This window comes from Argopecten irradians, chromosome 3 (assembly GCF_041381155.1).
Source record: "Argopecten irradians isolate NY chromosome 3, Ai_NY, whole genome shotgun sequence".
NCBI lineage: Eukaryota > Metazoa > Mollusca > Bivalvia > Pectinida > Pectinidae > Argopecten > Argopecten irradians.
This window is the reverse complement of record NC_091136.1, coordinates 60,910,898-60,930,191: the sequence shown is the minus strand read 5'-3', so window position 1 is coordinate 60,930,191 and position 19,294 is coordinate 60,910,898. Positions and strand designations below refer to the sequence as shown.

General features: G+C 44.9%; 1 protein-coding gene across 3 annotated transcripts; it reads right to left on the bottom strand.

Annotated features, from left to right (window-relative positions):
* Positions 1–1,320: 1,320 nt before the first annotated feature.
* On the bottom strand, positions 1,321–17,811 carry LOC138319275 (lysoplasmalogenase TMEM86A-like). 3 transcript variants are annotated; one of them, XM_069262316.1, is made up of 2 exons: positions 17,399–17,811; positions 1,321–3,035 (listed from the first exon to the last, which is right to left on the bottom strand). In XM_069262316.1, exons 1-2 carry the CDS (start codon positions 17,622–17,624, stop codon positions 2,302–2,304), a joined length of 960 nt encoding a protein of 319 aa, XP_069118417.1. In that variant the 5' UTR covers positions 17,625–17,811; the 3' UTR covers positions 1,321–2,301. The 3 variants fall into 3 exon arrangements, with proteins under 3 accessions (XP_069118417.1, XP_069118420.1, XP_069118418.1); XM_069262319.1 differs by lacking the exon at positions 17,399–17,811 and adding an exon at positions 4,183–4,293; XM_069262317.1 differs by lacking the exon at positions 17,399–17,811 and adding an exon at positions 3,812–4,125.
* Between the last annotated feature and the right edge of the window lie 1,483 nt (positions 17,812–19,294).

The following is a 19,294-nucleotide window of genomic DNA, read 5'->3' as shown; positions in this document are numbered from 1 at the left end:
ACGTGTCTTGTTGTCAATGTACCCATTGACATGTTTTGTTGTCAGTGTACCCCTTGACGTGTCTTGTTGTCAGTGCACCCTTTGATGTGTCTTGTTGTCAGTGTACCCCTTGACGTGTCTTGTTGTCAGTGTACCCCTTGACGTGTCTTGTCAGTGGCTTTTTGACGTGTCTTGTTTTCAGTGTACCCCCTGACGTGTCTTGTTGTCAGTGTACCCCTTGACGTGTCTTGTTGTCAGTGTACCCCTTGATGTGTCTTGTTGTCAGTGTACCCCTTGACGTGTCTTGTTGTCAGTGTACCCCTTGACGTGTCTTGTTGTCAGCGTACCCCGTGACGTGTCTTGTTGTCAGTGTACCCCTTTAAACGTGTCTTGTCAGTGTACCCCTTGACATGTCTTGTTGTCAGTGTACCCCTTGACGTGTCTTGTTGTCAGTGTACCCCTTGACGTGTCTTGTTGTCAGTGTACCCCTTTAAACGTGTCTTGTCAGTGTACCCCTTTAAACGTGTCTTGTCAGTGTACCCCTTGACATGTCTTGTTGTCCGTGTCCCCTTGACATGTCTTGTTATCAGTGTATCCCTTGACGTGTCTTGTCAATGTACCCCTTTAAACGTGTCTTGTCAGTGTACCCCTTGACGTGTCTTGTTATCGGTGTCCCCTTGACATGTCTTGTTGGCACTGTACCCCTTGACGTGTCTTGTCAGTGTACCCCTTTAAACGTGTCTTGTCAGTGTACCCCTTGACGTGTCTTGTTATCGGTGTCCCCTTGACATGTCTTGTTGGCACTGTACCCCTTTAAACGTGTCTTGTCAGTGTACCCCTTTAAACGTGTCTTGTCAGTGTACCCCTTTAAACGTGTCTTGTCAGTGTACCCCTTTAAACGTGTCTTGTCAGTGTACCCCTTTAAACGTGTCTTGTCAGTGCCCCATTATTAACATGACTGTACATTCCTATCGGATGAAATATGTTTTATTTCAGATTTTGATACTAAACCATTTTATGAAATTCTGAACGGCAGCATGAATAATTAGTGTGATAATGGCTTCAGATCGGACTGTGTTCAGGAGAAAGCATTTTCATTGTCAACACCCATTTCACTATTCACTGATAGCATGTGTACAGCTAAAAGATGATGTCGATCTGATATCCTCGCGGCTAGACATCTGGGAAGGGCCGACTATATTTGACGTAGTAGCGGTCAATTCCTTTAATAAAGGTAGTACATATTTGTCTGACACTTTCTGTTAGTTTCACAGTTCATTGACATTTACATGTAAGAAAGGTCTCATTCATCTCTTTTAAATTAAAGAACAGACAATAAAAATTACCATGACATTTTAATGCTGATTAAGCTCCTCATGTACTTGTAAACACATAAATGGCATTACATAAACAATATAACAAAAATGTTAAGATATTGCCGGAGTTAAATAAGTCACAGCTGGTTACAATAATCAAAGCTTATTCATATTACTACTTAGAATTATAACATTTATATTGTTGGAAACCAGGTCAAGATTGAGACGAACATGTGTCTTATTCTACTTTGTCATCACATACTCAAAATGTGGATATTGTTTTATTTATTGTCGTTGTAGATCTAGAGCTGATTTCAATTTACAGAATGCCAACTTTGACCTGTGGCCCAGTTGACTTTGCACAAGATAAAATAGCCCCTTAATATAATCAAATTTATGATTGCTGTCGTATAATCATATATTCAGCATTCAAAAAATATCACGAAATCATATGTTCTTTCTGAAATATATTTTTTATGAAAAATGGTATCAAGGATATTAGCTATAACTTTTCATTAAAACGTTTATATTTACAAGTGCCTAATACAGTATTATTTAATTTGGCATATACAATATATTTTGTGTATTATCCTAATTTATTTCGTCAAACTATTATCTTGTCATAAAATTAATAATAAATAATTAAGTATATAGTTAATATAAAACAACTATATCCTCTACACCAAATACTGTTCAGTGAACTCTTTCCCATTAATATCCGTCAATCATGCATATCGTAACCCAAAACACTCACTTTAATGTTTTCAGTTTTATTTAACTCTCTATCAATCGAAGCAATTTGTATTTTCTTTTAATCTCCCACTTAGCTTCACACCACTCCAATAATAACCACCGTGTTAGATGTTGATAAATTTCTATCAATATCACGACTTTTCAAATGAAATTTTATCCTATGTACACTGTAATAAGTACTTTAGATGTATAACGTCTACTGCTTGGGGACTACTATCAGCTACATCAAGATGTCTGTCACACCAGTCAGTAATCAGTCCAGCTCTTGCTTTTCTTCTTCTTCAGTACTGAGGGCAATACAAAACTGAGCCATGTAGTAAAAGCTCAGTACTATGAATTCAGAAAAAGGCACGTAGAATTTCCATTTATCGGTCGCTATGATAAAGTCAGAAAACATGAAGAATACCATCCCTATGCTACCAAACAAAGCCGAGTAGGTTTGTGTCCGTTCGTACCTCGCCTGTGCTCTCCAGCTTACAACGAAAATAACCACAAAGTAACACAGCACGATCAGCTGCATAAAATAACTGTCAATCGCATTAGATATAAAGAGAAAGGCTGCCAGTCCACAAAGGGCATACAGAGACTTCATCCTACTACCAGGAACTTCACTGGGTCCAAACGCAAGTAAGTAACAGCAATGTGCTATCATAAACGCTAACATGCCTGGTATGAAGAGGGTATATCTAGACACCAAACAAGCATCCCCCACACTCGAGATCAGCAACCCTAGCATTATAAACTTGGAGTAGCAGTCCTTTGGGAATATATCCGCCTGTTGAGCACCGGCGGTCTGTCTTACGAAGAAGGCTAGGCTCCATATTGGAAGTGCTTTGAAGAATGCTGCTGAGAAAGTGACTGGAGGGTAGTTCCAGAATGGGAGATAGGATACGTAATATATCGAAAGTAGGCCATAGAAGGGATACAACTTGGCGTTATTCATCCGTCTGACTAGCTCCTCCTTAAAGGATTCCATGGCGTCTTTATCTGAAAACGAAATCATATAGGTACATGATAATTACTATACTCATTTAACGCGTCAAAGGGGACATGCTGATTTTCAGATTACAGCAGATTTTATTTCTGATAGAACTCCATTTTACAAATGGACTTAAAGAATGCTTCCAACCTCTCACAAAGGTTTGGACAAGTGGTCACTTGCTTCTACAGTCAAACATAATCCCATTGCATGACCATGGAAGGGTCTGGATATGTGTGCAGTCGACTGGATATGTGTAAATTGGTAGTTTCTGCTCATGCTTAGCGCTCAGCATAAATGGAGTAGGACGACTGGTTCGCCCGTTGTCATTATAATGTGACCGGGTGGGGTGTGTTGCTTGGTGTCTTTGGCGGCATACTTCTGTGATATAGCACTATCAAAAGGGCAACAGTTCCACAATACAAGAAGACACAACACGAACATACCGCAGTCTCCTAAAACACACACACACCTCGCACTACATACATGTTACACACCGTATGTCCTTACATGACCCTGGCTGTTAATTAATCAATCAATCAAACAAACAGACAATGATATGTGTGCAGTCAACTGTTCTCAAAAGTGAGATAATAAACTTTTGTTGCAATGATTAGGTCAATCAAAAAGCAATAGAAAATGGCAAACTAACCAATTTTGACTAATTTAAGACACTGCAATAAGAATATCGCGTTTATGTATCGCACCTGAAAGCCTTACTACCTATTGATTACATTTTTGTGTGATAGCTGAAAAGCAACCTTACCTTTACTTTTTATCTTACCTGTGTTAACTAAGAATCTACATTTAATAATGACATACACATTCTCTAGCATGGCAGTGTTAGGGCCGCATCCATAATTCTAGTGTGTAGTATTCACCACTCTAGTATTTCGGAAAGGTTCTGTTTCTCACTTAGGGTGATATTTGTTACATCTTTCAAGCTATTATATTCCACAATCTGTATTACAATACTATATCCTGTTGTTAGTGTACTATGTTTCCGGTTTATAACATCACTGTGTAGATGTAGTAATGTAAGAGAATGCAGCAGACCTACATACATGTACGTACTTTAGGAGAATGCAACAGTCCTTGCAATGCACTACAGGAAGTAAGACTACTTCACCGGATGTAAGGAAACTCGGTACTTACCACTTCTGGTCGACATGTTTAAGATGTGTATAGCTGTGTTAGACATTCATCTATCATACGTCATGGGTGTTAACCTCTGATAGACGCTTATCGAGTGTAAACAAAGTGCGTCAGATTTATTATATCTTATACTATATATCTCCTGTTATCTGTCTTCACTAGGAAGCAGGAGTGGACACATCCATTACAAGTAATTCCTATCTGCCTCAATCAGAGGGGAGGTCAAAGGACAAAGGAGGATAGTAGACAAATCATCATTAGAACGCAATATTATTACACAATTTGTTTAATTTTATTACTGTATTACAAATGTTTGTTCTGAAGTTGAATAATGCAATCAACTTGCTACGCATGCTATCTCATAAAAGGTTCTTTCGAAATTGAATTTTTAGAGAACTTAACTTCTGATCTCCAAATTTCAAAGGAAGAATCTTGTTCAAATATCAATCCAAACTACTGGTATTTATTAGCCTCCATTATCAACATCAAAACGGTTACAGTCATCTTACAAACTGTACCCCCATGTTTGGGTTTGATGGGGTAGGCAGTTAATCGTCCTCTAACTAAGGGCATGTTTGGGGTTGGATTGGGTAGGCAGCTAATCGCCATCCAACCAAGGCCATGTTTGGGGTTAGATGGGGTAGACAGTTAATCGTCATCCAACCAAGGCCATGTTTGGGATTAGATTGGGTAGGCAGCTAAAAGTCATCCAACCAAGGCCATATTTTGGGTTAGATGGGGTAGGCAGTTTATCGTCATCCAACCAAGGCCATGTTTGAGGTTAGATGGGGTAGGCAGTTTATCGTCATCCAACCAAGACCATGTTTGGGGTTAGATGGGGTAGGCAGTTAATCGTCATCCAACCAAGGCCATGTTTGGGGTTAGATGGGGTAGGCAGTTAATCGTCATCCAACCAAAGCCATGTTTGGGGTTAGATGGGGTAGGCAGCTAATCGTCATCCAACCAAGGCCATGTTTGGGGTTAGATGGGGTAGGCAGCTAAAAGTCATCCAACCAAGACCATGTTTGGGTTTAGATGGGGTAGGCAGTTTATCGTCATCCAACCAAAGCCATGTTTGGGGTTAGATGGGGTAGGCACTTATTAGTCCTCCAACAAAGGCCATGTTTGGGGTTAGATTGGGTAGGCAGCTAATCGTCATCCAACCATGGCCATGTTTGGGGTTAGATGGGGTAGGCAGTTAATCGTCATTCAACCATGGCCATGTTTGGGGTTAGATGGGATAGGCAGCTAATCGATCTCCAACCAAAGCCATGTTTGGGGTTAGATGGGATAGGCAGCTAATCGATCTCCAACCAAAGCCATGTTTGGGGTTAGATGGGGTAGGCACTTAATAGTCCTCCAACCAAGGCCATGTTTGGGGTTAGATGGGGTAGGCAGTTAATCGTCATCCAACCAAGACCATGTTTGGGGTTAGATGGGGTAGGCAGTTAATCGTCATCCAACCAAGGCCATGTTTGGGGTTAGATGGGGTAGGCAGTTAATCGTCATCCAACCAAAGCCATGTTTGGGGTTAGATGGGGTAGGCAGTTAATCGTCATCCAACCAAGACCATGTTTGGGGTTAGATGGGGTAGGCAGTTAATCGTCATCCAACCAAGACCATGTTTGGGGTTAGATTGGGTAGGCAGTTAATCGTCATCCAACCCGGACCATGTTTGGGGTTAGATGGGGTAGGCAGTTAATGGTCATCCAACCAAGACCATGTTTAGGGTTAGATGGGGTAGGCAGTAATCGTCATCCAACCAAGGCCATGTTTGGGGTTAGATGGGGTAGGCAGTTAATCGTCATCCAACCAAGGCCATGTTTGGGGTTAGATTGGGTAGGCAGTTAAAAGTCATCCAACCAAGACCATGTTTGGGGTTAGATTGGGTAGGCAACTGAAAGTCATCCAACCATGGCCATGTTTGGGGTTAGATTGGGTAGGCAACTAATCGTCATCCAACCAAGACCATGTTTGGGGTTAGATGGGGTAGGCAACTAATCGTCATCCAACCAAGACCATGTTTGGGGTTAGATGGGGGTAGGCAGTTAATCGTCATCCAACCAAGGCCATGTTTGGGGTTAGATGGGGTAGGCAGTTAATCGTCATCCAACCAAGGCCATGTTTGGGGTTAGATGGGGTAGGCAGTTAATCGTCATCCAACCAAGGCCATGTTTGGGGTTAGATGGGGTAGGCAGTTAATCGTCATCCAACCAAGACCATGTTTGGGGTTAGATGGGGTAGGCAGTTAATCGTCATCCAACCAAGACCATGTTTGGGGTTAGATGGGGTAGGCAGTTAATCGTCATCCAACCAAGACCATGTTTGGGGTTAGATGGGGTAGGCAGTTAATCGTCATCCAACCAAGACCATGTTTGGGGTTAGATGGGGTAGGCAGTTAATCGTCATCCAACCAAGACCATGTTTGGGGTTAGATGGGGTAGGCAGTTAATCGTCATCCAACCAAGACCATGTTTGGGGTTAGATGGGGTAGGCAGTTAATCGTCATCCAACCAAGGCCATGTTTGGGGTTAGATGGGGTAGGCAGTTAATCGTCATCCAACCAAGACCATGTTTGGGGTTAGATGGGGTAGGCAGTTAATCGTCATCCAACCAAGACCATGTTTGGGGTTAGATGGGGTAGGCAGTTAATCGTCATCCAACCAAGGCCATGTTTGGGGTTAGATGGGGTAGGCAGCTAAAAGTCATCCAACCAAGACCATGTTTGGGGTTAGATTGGGTAGGCAGTTAAAAGTCATCCAACCATGGCCATGTTTGGGGTTAGATGGGGTAGGCAGTTTATCGTCATCCAACCAACCAAGACCATGTTTGGGGTTAGATGGGGTAGGCAGTTAATCGTCATCCAACCAAGGCCATGTTTGGGGTTAGATGGGGTAGGCAGTTAATCGTCATCCAACCAAGGCCATGTTTGGGGTTAGATGGGGTAGGCAGTTAATCGTCATCCAACCAAGACCATGTTTGGGGTTAGATGGGGTAGGCAGTTAATCGTCATCCAACCAAGACCATGTTTGGGGTTAGATGGGGTAGGCAGTTAATCGTCATCCAACCAAGGCCATGTTTGGGGTTAGATGGGGTAGGCAGTTAATCGTCATCCAACCAAGACCATGTTTGGGGTTAGATGGGGTAGGCAGTTAATCGTCATCCAACCAAGGCCATGTTTGGGGTTAGATGGGGTAGGCAGTTAATCGTCACCAACCAAGACCATGTTTGGGGTTAGATGGGGTAGGCAGTTAATCGTCATCCAACCAGACCATGTTTGGGGTTAGATGGGGTAGGCAGTTAATCGTCATCCAACCAAGGCCATGTTTGGGGTTAGATGGGTAGTATGTCAGTTAATCGTCATCCAACCAAGCCATGTTTGGGGTTAGATGGGTAGGCAGTTAATCGTCATCCAACCAAGACCATGTTTGGGGTTAGATGGGGTAGGCAGTTAATCGTCATCCAACCAAGGCCATGTTTGGGGTTAGATGGGGTAGGCAGTTTATCGTCATCCAACCAAGGCCATGTTTGGGGTTAGATGGGGTAGGCAGTTAATCGTCATCCAACCAAGGCCATGTTTGGGGTTAGATGGGGTAGGCAGTTAATCGTCATCCAACCAAGACCATGTTTGGGGTTAGATGGGGTAGGCAGTTTATCGTCATCCAACCAAGACCATGTTTGGGGTTAGATGGGGTAGGCAGTTAATCGTCATCCAACCAAGACCATGTTTGGGGTTAGATGGGGTAGGCAGTTAATCGTCATCCAACCAAGGCCATGTTTGGGGTTAGATGGGGTAGGCAGTTAATCGTCATCCAACCAAGACCATGTTTGGGGTTAGATGGGGTAGGCAGTTAATCGTCATCCAACCAAGGCCATGTTTGGGGTTAGATTGGGTAGGCAGTTAATCGTCATCCAACCAAGGCCATGTTTGGGGTTAGATGGGGTAGGCAGTTAATCGTCATTCAACCAAGGCCATGTTTGGGGTTAGATGGGGGTAGGCAGTTAATCGTCATCCAACCAAGGCCATGTTTGGGGTTAGATGGGGTAGGCAGTTAATCGTCATCCAACCAAGACCATGTTTGGGGTTAGATGGGGTAGGCAGTTAATCGTCATCCAACCAAGGCCATGTTTGGGGTTAGATGGGGTAGGCAGTTAATCGTCATCCAACCAAGGCCATGTTTGGGGTTAGATGGGGTAGGCAGTTAATCGTCATCCAACCAAGGCCATGTTTGGGGTTAGATGGGGTAGGCAGTTAATCGTCATCCAACCAAGACCATGTTTGGGGTTAGATGGGGTAGGCAGTTAATCGTCATCCAACCAAGGCCATGTTTGGGGTTAGATTGGGTAGGCAGTTAATCGTCATCCAACCAGGCCATGTTTGGGGTTAGATGGGGTAGGCAGTTAATCGTCATCCAACCAAGGCCATGTTTGGGGTTAGATTGGGTAGGCAGTTAATCGTCATCCAACCAAGACCATGTTTGGGGTTAGATGGGGTAGGCAGTTAATCGTCATCCAACCAAGGCCATGTTTGGGGTTAGATTGGGTAGGCAGTTAATCGTCATCCAACCAAGACCATGTTTGGGGTTAGATGGGGTAGGCAGTTAATCGTCATCCAACCAAGGCCATGTTTGGGGTTAGATGGGGTAGGCAGTTAATCGTCATCCAACCAAGGCCATGTTTGGGGTTAGATGGGGTAGGCAGTTAATCGTCATCCAACCAAGGCCATGTTTGGGGTTAGATTGGGTAGGCAGTTAATCGTCATCCAACCAAGGCCATGTTTGGGGTTAGATGGGGTAGGCAGTTAATCGTCATCCAACCAAGGCCATGTTTGGGGTTAGATGGGGTAGGCAGTTAATCGTCATCCAACCAAGGCCATGTTTGGGGTTAGATGGGGTAGGCAGCTAATCGTCATCCAACCAAGGCCATGTTTGGGGTTAGATGGGGTAGGCAGTTAATCGTCATCCAACCAAGGCCATGTTTGGGGTTAGATTGGGTAGGCAGTTAATCGTCATCCAACCAAGGCCATGTTTGGGGTTAGATGGGGTAGGCAGTTAATCGTCATCCAACCAAGGCCATGTTTGGGGTTAGATGGGGTAGGCAGTTAATCGTCATCCAACCAAGGCCATGTTTGGGGTTAGATGGGTAGGCAGTTAATCGTCATCCAACCAAGGCCATGTTTGGGGTTAGATGGGGTAGGCAGTTAATCGTCATCCAACCAAGGCCATGTTTGGGTTAGATTGGGGTAGGCAGTTAATCGTCATCCAACCAAGGCCATGTTTGGGGTTAGATGGGGTAGGCAGTTAATCGTCATCCAACCAAGGCCATGTTTGGGGTTAGATGGGGTAGGCAGTTAATCGTCATCCAACCAAGGCCATGTTTGGGGTTAGATGGGGTAGGCAGTTAATCGTCATCCAACCAAGGCCATGTTTGGGGTTAGATGGGGTAGGCAGTTAATCGTCATCCAACCAAGGCCATGTTTGGGGTTAGATGGGGTAGGCAGCTAATCGATCTCCAACCAAGGCCATGTTTGGGGTTAGATGGGGTAGGCAGTTAATCGTCATCCAACCAAGGCCATGTTTGGGGTTAGATGGGGTAGGCAGTTAATCGTCATCCAACCAAGACCATGTTTGGGGTTAGATGGGGTAGGCAGTTAATCGTCATCCAACCAAGGCCATGTTTGGGGTTTTAGATGGGGTAGGCAGCTGCTAAAATTCATCCAACCAAGACCACATTTGGGGTTAGATGGGGTAGGCAGTTAATCGTCATCCAACCAAGGCCATGTTTTGGGTTAGATGGGGTAGGCAGCTAAAAGTCATCCAACCATGGCCATGTTTGGGGTTAGATGGGGTAGGCAGTTAATCGTCATCCAACCAAGGCCATGTTTGGGGTTAGATGGGGTAGGCAGTTAATCGTCATCCAACCAAGGCCATGTTTGGGGTTAGATGGGGTAGGCAGTTAATCGTCATCCAACCAAGGCCATGTTTGGGGTTAGATGGGGTAGGCAGTTAATCGTCATCCAACCAAGGCCATGTTTGGGGTTAGATGGGGTAGGCAGCTGCTAAAATTCATCCAACCAAGACCACGTTTGGGGTTAGATGGGGTAGGCAGTTAATCGTCATCCAACCAAGGCCATGTTTGGGGTTAGATGGGGTAGGCAGTTAATCGTCATCCAACCAAGGCCATGTTTGGGGTTAGATTGGGTAGGCAGTTAATCGTCATCCAACCAAGGCCATGTTTGGGGTTAGATGGGGTAGGCAGTTAATCGTCATCCAACCAAGGCCATGTTTGGGGTTAGATGGGGTAGGCAGTTAATCGTCATCCAACCAAGGCCATGTTTGGGGTTAGATGGGGTAGGCAGTTAATCGTCATCCAACCAAGGCCATGTTTGGGGTTAGATGGGGTAGGCAGTTAATCGTCATCCAACCAAGGCCATGTTTGGGGTTAGATGGGGTAGGCAGTTAATCGTCATCCAACCAAGGCCATGTTTGGGGTTAGATGGGTAGGCAGTTAATCGTCATCCAACCAAGGCCATGTTTGGGGTTAGATGGGGTAGGCAGTTAATCGTCATCCAACCAAGGCCATGTTTGGGGTTAGATGGGGTAGGCAGTTAATCGTCATCCAACCAAGGCCATGTTTGGGGTTAGATGGGTAGGCAGTTAATCGTCATCCAACCAAGGCCATGTTTGGGGTTAGATGGGGTAGGCAGTTAATCGTCATCCAACCAAGGCCATGTTTGGGGTTAGATGGGGTAGGCAGTTAATCGTCATCCAAACCAAGGCCATGTTTGGGGTTAGATGGGGTAGGCAGTTAATCGTCATCCAACCAAGGCCATGTTTGGGGTTAGATGGGGTAGGCAGTTAATCGTCATCCAACCAAGGCCATGTTTGGGGTTAGATGGGGTAGGCAGTTAATCGTCATCCAACCAAGGCCATGTTTGGGGTTAGATGGGGTAGGCAGTTAATCGTCATCCAACCAAGGCCATGTTTGGGGTTAGATGGGTAGGCAGTTAATCGTCATCCAACCAAGGCCATGTTTGGGGTTAGATTGGGTAGGCAGTTAATCGTCATCATCCAACCAAGGCCATGTTTGGGGTTAGATGGGGTAGGCAGTTAATCGTCATCCAACCAAGGCCATGTTTGGGGTTAGATTGGGTAGGCAGTTAATCGTCATCCAACCAAGGCCATGTTTGGGGTTAGATTGGGTAGGCAGTTAATCGTCATCCAACCAAGGCCATGTTTGGGGTTAGATTGGGTAGGCAGTTAATCGTCATCCAACCAAGGCCATGTTTGGGGTTAGATGGGGTAGGCAGTTAATCGTCATCCAACCAAGGCCATGTTTGGGGTTAGATGGGGTAGGCAGTTAATCGTCATCCAACCAAGGCCATGTTTGGGGTTAGATTGGGTAGGCAGTTAATCGTCATCCAACCAAGGCCATGTTTGGGGTTAGATGGGGTAGGCAGTTAATCGTCATCCAACCAAGGCCATGTTTGGGGTTAGATTGGGTAGGCAGTTAATCGTCATCCAACCAAGGCCATGTTTGGGGTTAGATGGGGTAGGCAGTTAATCGTCATCCAACCAAGGCCATGTTTGGGGTTAGATTGGGTAGGCAGTTAATCGTCATCCAACCAAGGCCATGTTTGGGGTTAGATTGGGTAGGCAGTTAATCGTCATCCAACCAAGGCCATGTTTGGGGTAGATGGGGTAGGCAGTTAATCGTCATCCAACCAAGGCCATGTTTGGGGTTAGATGGGGTAGGCAGTTAATCGTCATCCAACCAAGGCCATGTTTGGGGTTAGATTGGGTAGGCAACTAATCGTCATCCAACCAAGGCCATGTTTGGGGTTAGATGGGGTAGGCAGTTAATCGTCATCCAACCAAGACCATGTTTGGGGTTAGATGGGGTAGGCAGTTAATCGTCATCCAACCAAGGCCATGTTTGGGGTTAGATGGGGTAGGCAGTTAATCGTCATCCAACCAAGGCCATGTTTGGGGTTAGATGGGGTAGGCAGTTAATCGTCATCCAACCAAGGCCATGTTTGGGGTTAGATGGGGTAGGCAGTTAATCGTCATCCAACCAAGGCCATGTTTGGGGTTAGATGGGGTAGGCAGTTAATCGTCATCCAACCAAGGCCATGTTTGGGGTTAGATTGGGTAGGCAGTTAATCGTCATCCAACCAAGGCCATGTTTGGGGTTAGATGGGGTAGGCAGTTAATCGTCATCCAACCAAGACCATGTTTGGGGTTAGATGGGGTAGGCAGTTAATCGTCATCCAACCAAGGCCATGTTTTGGGTTAGATGGGGTAGGCAGTTAATCGTCATCCAACCAAGACCATGTTTGGGGTTAGATGGGGTAGGCAGTTAATCGTCATCCAACCAAGACCATGTTTGGGGTTAGATGGGGTAGGCAGTTAATCGTCATCCAACCAAGGCCATGTTTGGGGTTAGATGGGGTAGGCAGCTAATCGTCATCCAACCAAGGCCATGTTTGGGGTTAGATTGGGTAGGCACTTTATTGATCATCCAACCAAGGCCATGTTTGGGGTTAGATGGGGTAGGCACTTAATCGTCATCCAACCAAGGCCATGTTTGGGGTTAGATTGGGTAGGCAGTTAATCGTCATCCAACCATGGCCATGTTTGGGGTTAGATGGGGTAGGCAGTTAATCGTCATCCAACCAAGGCCATGTTTGGGGTTAGATGGGGTAGGCAGTTAATCGTCATCCAACCAAGGCCATGTTTGGGGTTAGATGGGGTAGGCAGTTAATCGTCATCCAACCAAGGCCATGTTTGGGGTTAGATGGGGTAGGCAGTTAATCGTCATCCAACCAAGGCCATGTTTGGGGTTAGATTGGGTAGGCAGTTAATCGTCATCCAACCAAGGCCATGTTTGGGGTTAGATGGGGTAGGCAGTTAATCGTCATCCAACCAAGGCCATGTTTGGGGTTAGATGGGGTAGGCAGCTAATCGTCATCCAACCAAGGCCATGTTTGGGGTTAGATTGGGTAGGCAGTTAATCGTCATCCAACCAAGACCATGTTTGGGGTTAGATGGGGTAGGCAGTTAATCGTCATCCAACCAAGGCCATGTTTGGGGTTAGATTGGGTAGGCAGTTAATCGTCATCCAACCAAGGCCATGTTTGGGGTTAGATGGGGTAGGCAGTTAATCGTCATCCAACCAAGGCCATGTTTGGGGTTAGATGGGGTAGGCAGTTAATCGTCATCCAACCAAGGCCATGTTTGGGGTTAGATGGGTAGGCAGTTAATCGTCATCCAACCAAGGCCATGTTTGGGGTTAGATTGGGTAGGCAGTTAATCGTCATCCAACCAAGGCCATGTTTGGGGTTAGATTGGGTAGGCAGTTAATCGTCATCCAACCATGGCCATGTTTGGGGTTAGATTGGGTAGGCAGTTAATCGTCATCCAACCAAGGCCATGTTTGGGGTTAGATGGGGTAGGCAGTTAATCGTCATCCAACCAAGGCCATGTTTGGGGTTAGATGGGGTAGGCAGTTAATCGTCATCCAACCAAGGCCATGTTTGGGGTTAGATTGGGTAGGCAGTTAATCGTCATCCAACCAAGGCCATGTTTGGGGTTAGATGGGGTAGGCAGTTAATCGTCATCCAACCAAGGCCATGTTTGGGGTTAGATGGGGTAGGCAGTTAATCGTCATCCAACCAAGGCCATGTTTGGGGTTAGATGGGGTAGGCAGCTAAAAGTCATCCAACCAAGGCCATGTTTGGGGTTAGATTGGGTAGGCAGTTAATCGTCATCCAACCAAGGCCATGTTTGGGGTTAGATGGGGTAGGCAGTTAATCGTCATCCAACCAAGGCCATGTTTGGGGTTAGATGGGGTAGGCAGTTAATCGTCATCCAACCAAGGCCATGTTTGGGGTTAGATGGGGTAGGCAGTTAATCGTCATCCAACCAAGGCCATGTTTGGGGTTAGATTGGGTAGGCAGTTAATCGTCATCCAACCAAGGCCATGTTTGGGGTTAGATTGGGTAGGCAGTTAATCGTCATCCAACCAAGGCCATGTTTGGGGTTAGATGGGGTAGGCAGTTAATCGTCATCCAACCAAGGCCATGTTTGGGGTTAGATTGGGTAGGCAGTTAATCGTCATCCAACCAAGGCCATGTTTGGGGTTAGATTGGGTAGGCAGTTAATCGTCATCCAACCAAGGCCATGTTTGGGGTTAGATGGGGTAGGCAGTTAATCGTCATCCAACCAAGGCCATGTTTGGGGTTAGATTGGGTAGGCAGTTAATCGTCATCCAACCAAGGCCATGTTTGGGGTTAGATGGGGTAGGCAGTTAATCGTCATCCAACCAAGGCCATGTTTGGGGTTAGATTGGGTAGGCAGTTAATCGTCATCCAACCAAGGCCATGTTTGGGGTTAGATGGGGTAGGCAGTTAATCGTCATCCAACCAAGGCCATGTTTGGGGTAAGATGGGGTAGGCAGTTAATCGTCATCCAACCAAGGCCATGTTTGGGGTTAGATGGGGTAGGCAGTTAATCGTCATCCAACCAAGGCCATGTTTGGGGTTAGATGGGGTAGGCAGTTAATCGTCATCCAACCAAGGCCATGTTTGGGGTTAGATGGGGTAGGCAGTTAATCGTCATCCAACCAAGACCATGTTTGGGGTTAGATGGGGTAGGCAGTTAATCGTCATCCAACCAAGGCCATGTTTGGGGTTAGATGGGGTAGGCAGTTAATCGTCATCCAACCAAGGCCATGTTTGGGGTTAGATGGGGTAGGCAGTTAATCGTCATCCAACCAAGGCCATGTTTGGGGTTAGATGGGGTAGGCAGTTAATCGTCATCCAACCAAGGCCATGTTTGGGGGTTAGATTGGGTAGGCAGTTAATCGTCATCCAACCAAGACAATTTTTTGGGGTTAGATTGGGTAGGCAGTTAATCGTCATCCAACCAAGGCCATGTTTGGGGTTAGATGGGGTAGGCAGTTAATCGTCATCCAACCAAGGCCATGTTTGGGGTTAGATGGGGTAGGCAGTTAATCGTCATCCAACCAAGGCCATGTTTGGGGTTAGATGGGGTAGGCAGTTAATCGTCATCCAACCAAGGCCATGTTTGGGGTTAGATGGGGTAGGCAGTTAATCGTCATCCAACCAAGGCCATGTTTGGGGTTAGATGGGGTAGGCAGTTAATCGTCATCCAACCAAGGCCATGTTTGGGGTTAGATGGGGTAGGCAGTTAAAGTCATCCAACCAAGGCCATGTTTGGGGTTAGATTGGGTAGGCAGTTAATCGTCATCCAACCAAGGCCATGTTTGGGGTTAGATGGGGTAGGCAGTTAATCGTCATCCAACCAAGGCCATGTTTGGGGTTAGATGGGGTAGGCAGTTAATCGTCATCCAACCAAGGCCATGTTTGGGGTTAGATGGGTAGGCAGTTAATCGTCATCCAACCAAGGCCATGTTTGGGGTTAGATGGGGTAGGCAGTTAATCGTCATCCAACCAAGGCCATGTTTGGGGTTAGATTGGGTAGGCAGTTAATCGTCATCCAACCAAGGCCATGTTTGGGGTTAGATTGGGTAGGCAGTTAATCGTCATCCAACCAAGGCCATGTTTGGGGTTAGATGGGGTAGGCAGTTAATCGTCATCCAACCAAGGCCATGTTTGGGGTTAGATGGGGTAGGCAGTTAATCGTCATCCAACCAAGGCCATGTTTGGGGTTAGATGGGGTAGGCAGCTAATCGTCATCCAACCAAGGCCATGTTTGGGGTTAGATTGGGTAGGCAACTAATCGATCTCCAACCAAAGCCATGTTTGGGGTTAGATGGGGTAGGCAGTTAATCGTCATCCAACCAAGGCCATGTTTGGGGTTAGATGGGGTAGGCAGTTAATCGTCATCCAACCAAGGCCATGTTTGGGGTTAGATGGGGTAGGCAGCTGCTAAAATTCATCCAACCAAGACCACGTTTGGGGTTAGATGGGGTAGGCAGTTAATCGTCATCCAACCAAGGCCATGTTTGGGGTTAGATTGGGTAGGCAGTTAATCGTCATCCAACCAAGGCCATGTTTGGGGTTAGATGGGGTAGGCAGTTAATCGTCATCCAACCAAGGCCATGTTTGGGGTTAGATGGGGTAGGCAGTTAATCGTCATCCAACCAAGGCCATATTTGGGGTTAGATTGGGTAGGCAGTTAATCGTCATCCAACCAAGACCATGTTTGGGGTTAGATGGGGTAGGCAGTTAATCGTCATCCAACCAAGGCCATATTTGGGGTTAGATGAGGTAGGCAGCTAAAAGTCATCCAACCATGGCCATGTTTGGGGTAAGATCGGGTAGGCAACTAATCGTAATCCAACCAAGACCATGTTTGGGGTTAGATGGGGTAGGCAGTTAATCGTCATCCAACCAAGGCCATGTTTGGGGTTAGATTGGGTAGGCAGTTAATCGTAATCCAACCAAGACCATGTTTGGGGTTAGATGGGGTAGGCAGTTAATCGTCATCCAACCAAGGCCATGTTTGGGGTAAGATTAGGTAGGCAGTTAATCGTCATCCAACCAAGACCATGTTTGGGGTTAGATTGGGTAGGCAGTTAATCGTCATCCAACCAAGGCCATATTTGGGGTTAGATTGGGTAGGCAGTTAATCGTCATCCAACCAAGACCATGTTTGGGGTTAGATGGGGTAGGCAGTTAATCGTCATCCAACCAAGGCCATGTTTAGGGTAAGATTGGGTAGGCAGTTAATCGTCATCCAACCAAGGCCATGTTTGGGGTAAGATTGGGTAGGCAGTTAATCGTCATCCAACCAAGACCATGTTTGGGGTTAGATTGGGTAGGCAGTTCATCGTCATCCAACCAAGGCCATGTTTGGGGTTAGATGGGGTAGACAGTTAATCGTCATCCAACCAAGGCCATGTTTGGGGTTAGATGGGGTAGGCAGTTAATCGTCATCCAACCAAGGCCATGTTTGGGGTTCGATTGGGTAGGCAGTTAACCGTCATCTAACTAAGCCCATGTTTGGGGTTAGATGGGGTAGGCAGCTAAAAGTCATCCAACCATGGCCATGTTTGGGGTTAGATTGGGTAGGCAGTTAATCGTCATCCAACCAAGGCCATGTTTGGGGTTAGATGGGGTAGGCAACTAATCGTTCTCCAACCAAGACCATGTTTGGGGTTAGTTTGGGTAGGCAGCTAATTGTCCTGCAGACAAATCTTAACCCATGTTTGTGTGTAGACAGTTACTTACCTCCAGTGCAGCAGTCCCCAGGTTTCCAGGGGCTATGTTTGATTCTGGACACCGCGGGATGGAGAATACTATTTTCGCAAGCTAGATTTCCGAGTCGACAATTCCGTTTCTGTATCCGATATTTTGTCTGCAAAAGCACGAATGAATATCGATTATCTACAATATCACACGAGCTGCGTGTGAGCTGCCATGACTTCTCCCCACTGTGTAGACATGAATCATGCATGTGTCCGTCCTGAGTTTTAAAAAGGAATCCGGCCTAACCCCTGCTATAGCTGACGTAACCCAGGGTATTATACATGCGGTGATGCACGGATCAGAAGTTGATTATTTGGTGATGAGATACAAGTATTAATTTTACGATTTTTAAATGACCGTGGACATCCTATTTCACCCAATTTTGACGACTAGCGACTGTTTCGTAACAGAAAACCCCTCAGTTGTCACGTCATATGAAAACACTTCATGTATCGTTCACGTTATTGTTGTACAAGAGGCATGAAGGTAATATGATGGATATATCAAAGAAAGTTAACACGAATCGATTTTACAAATGTGTTTCAAAACCTTAAACATGTATAGTATTTTAACAGATCACTGGGTGAATTCTATACCCATTTCAACAACTTCAATAATGTTGATGAGCCTGACAATGCTGGTGTTGCCTGTGTTGTTGGTATGGTACACAATGAGATCTGCCCATAGGTGGAGGAAGTGGCAGAGCGAATGTTTGCTGCTACAAGAAATCTGATAAAAGACAAAAGTTAGAGTGATGATAATATTTCGAATTGTTTTTATAGGTTGTACAAATGAATAACTGTCTTGTCTAACTAATCTTTTTAAAAATACTTTCCAGATTTTCCCAGGATTGTGTTCCAATTTCAATAAAGGTGACGTTAGACATTTACTTCTGTATTGAATGAGAGAAATGAGGTCAAAAGTATAATGAAATAACAGATGCTCAGTTTGTGATTTAAGTAAGTTTTTTATACTGCTGATGTATATTTGTATTACAAACAGCAACATAACTTATTCACCCTTGAAGCTTTATAATGAACTGTCCCGGCCTATAAATCAAAAGAGTTAAAACGTTTAAACAGTGGTGGTTATTTTAATATGCTCCGCCGCTGACGAATGATAAATAAATAACGAGAAGATTAATTTATAATTTTCTTCATAAACGAAAAGTTTACTGCTACCACCATTGAAAAGTCTGAACTTCCTATTTTGCTTCAAGATTTGAATATTAAAAATAATTAATTGCGTCCCCCAAAAAAAGTCCATGGCACTTTGCGCCACATGGAATGAAGTACTGATTGCGTATGCACCAAAAGATATAAAAAAAATCTTTAGTATATTCTTTAAAAAACAACAACAAAAAACAATTATGTTAGATACAAGATTTTAAATGTTTAATATTAGAAATTGTAAATCAGTTATAGGTCCCAGACTTTGTACGGAAAACATACATGTACATACATCAGTATACATACATTGTACATGTGTACATGTACATTCTGGACACTCCGGAATATTCCTCCGTCAAGTCAAAGTTACCGTTTAAAGATGCTCCACCGCCAACAGACCATAAATGATATTCATCATTTAAACAATAATTGGTATTTAATCGTGTATATATATGTCTAATTAACACAAAAAATAATGTAGAATAATTAATTTTTCCTTTGGTGCATGCGCAATCAGTACTTCATTTATGTAGGATATAGTGCCACAGAATTTTTTTTATATTTTTAACTTAAAGTAAAATAAGAAGCTCAAACTTTTTAATGGTGATAATGGTGTAAAGTAAGTAACTTTTGTAACCGAAGAAAAATAATTAATCGTCTGTTCTTGTTTTTGATAGTGAAAATATACCATTTGTCAGCGGTGGATCAT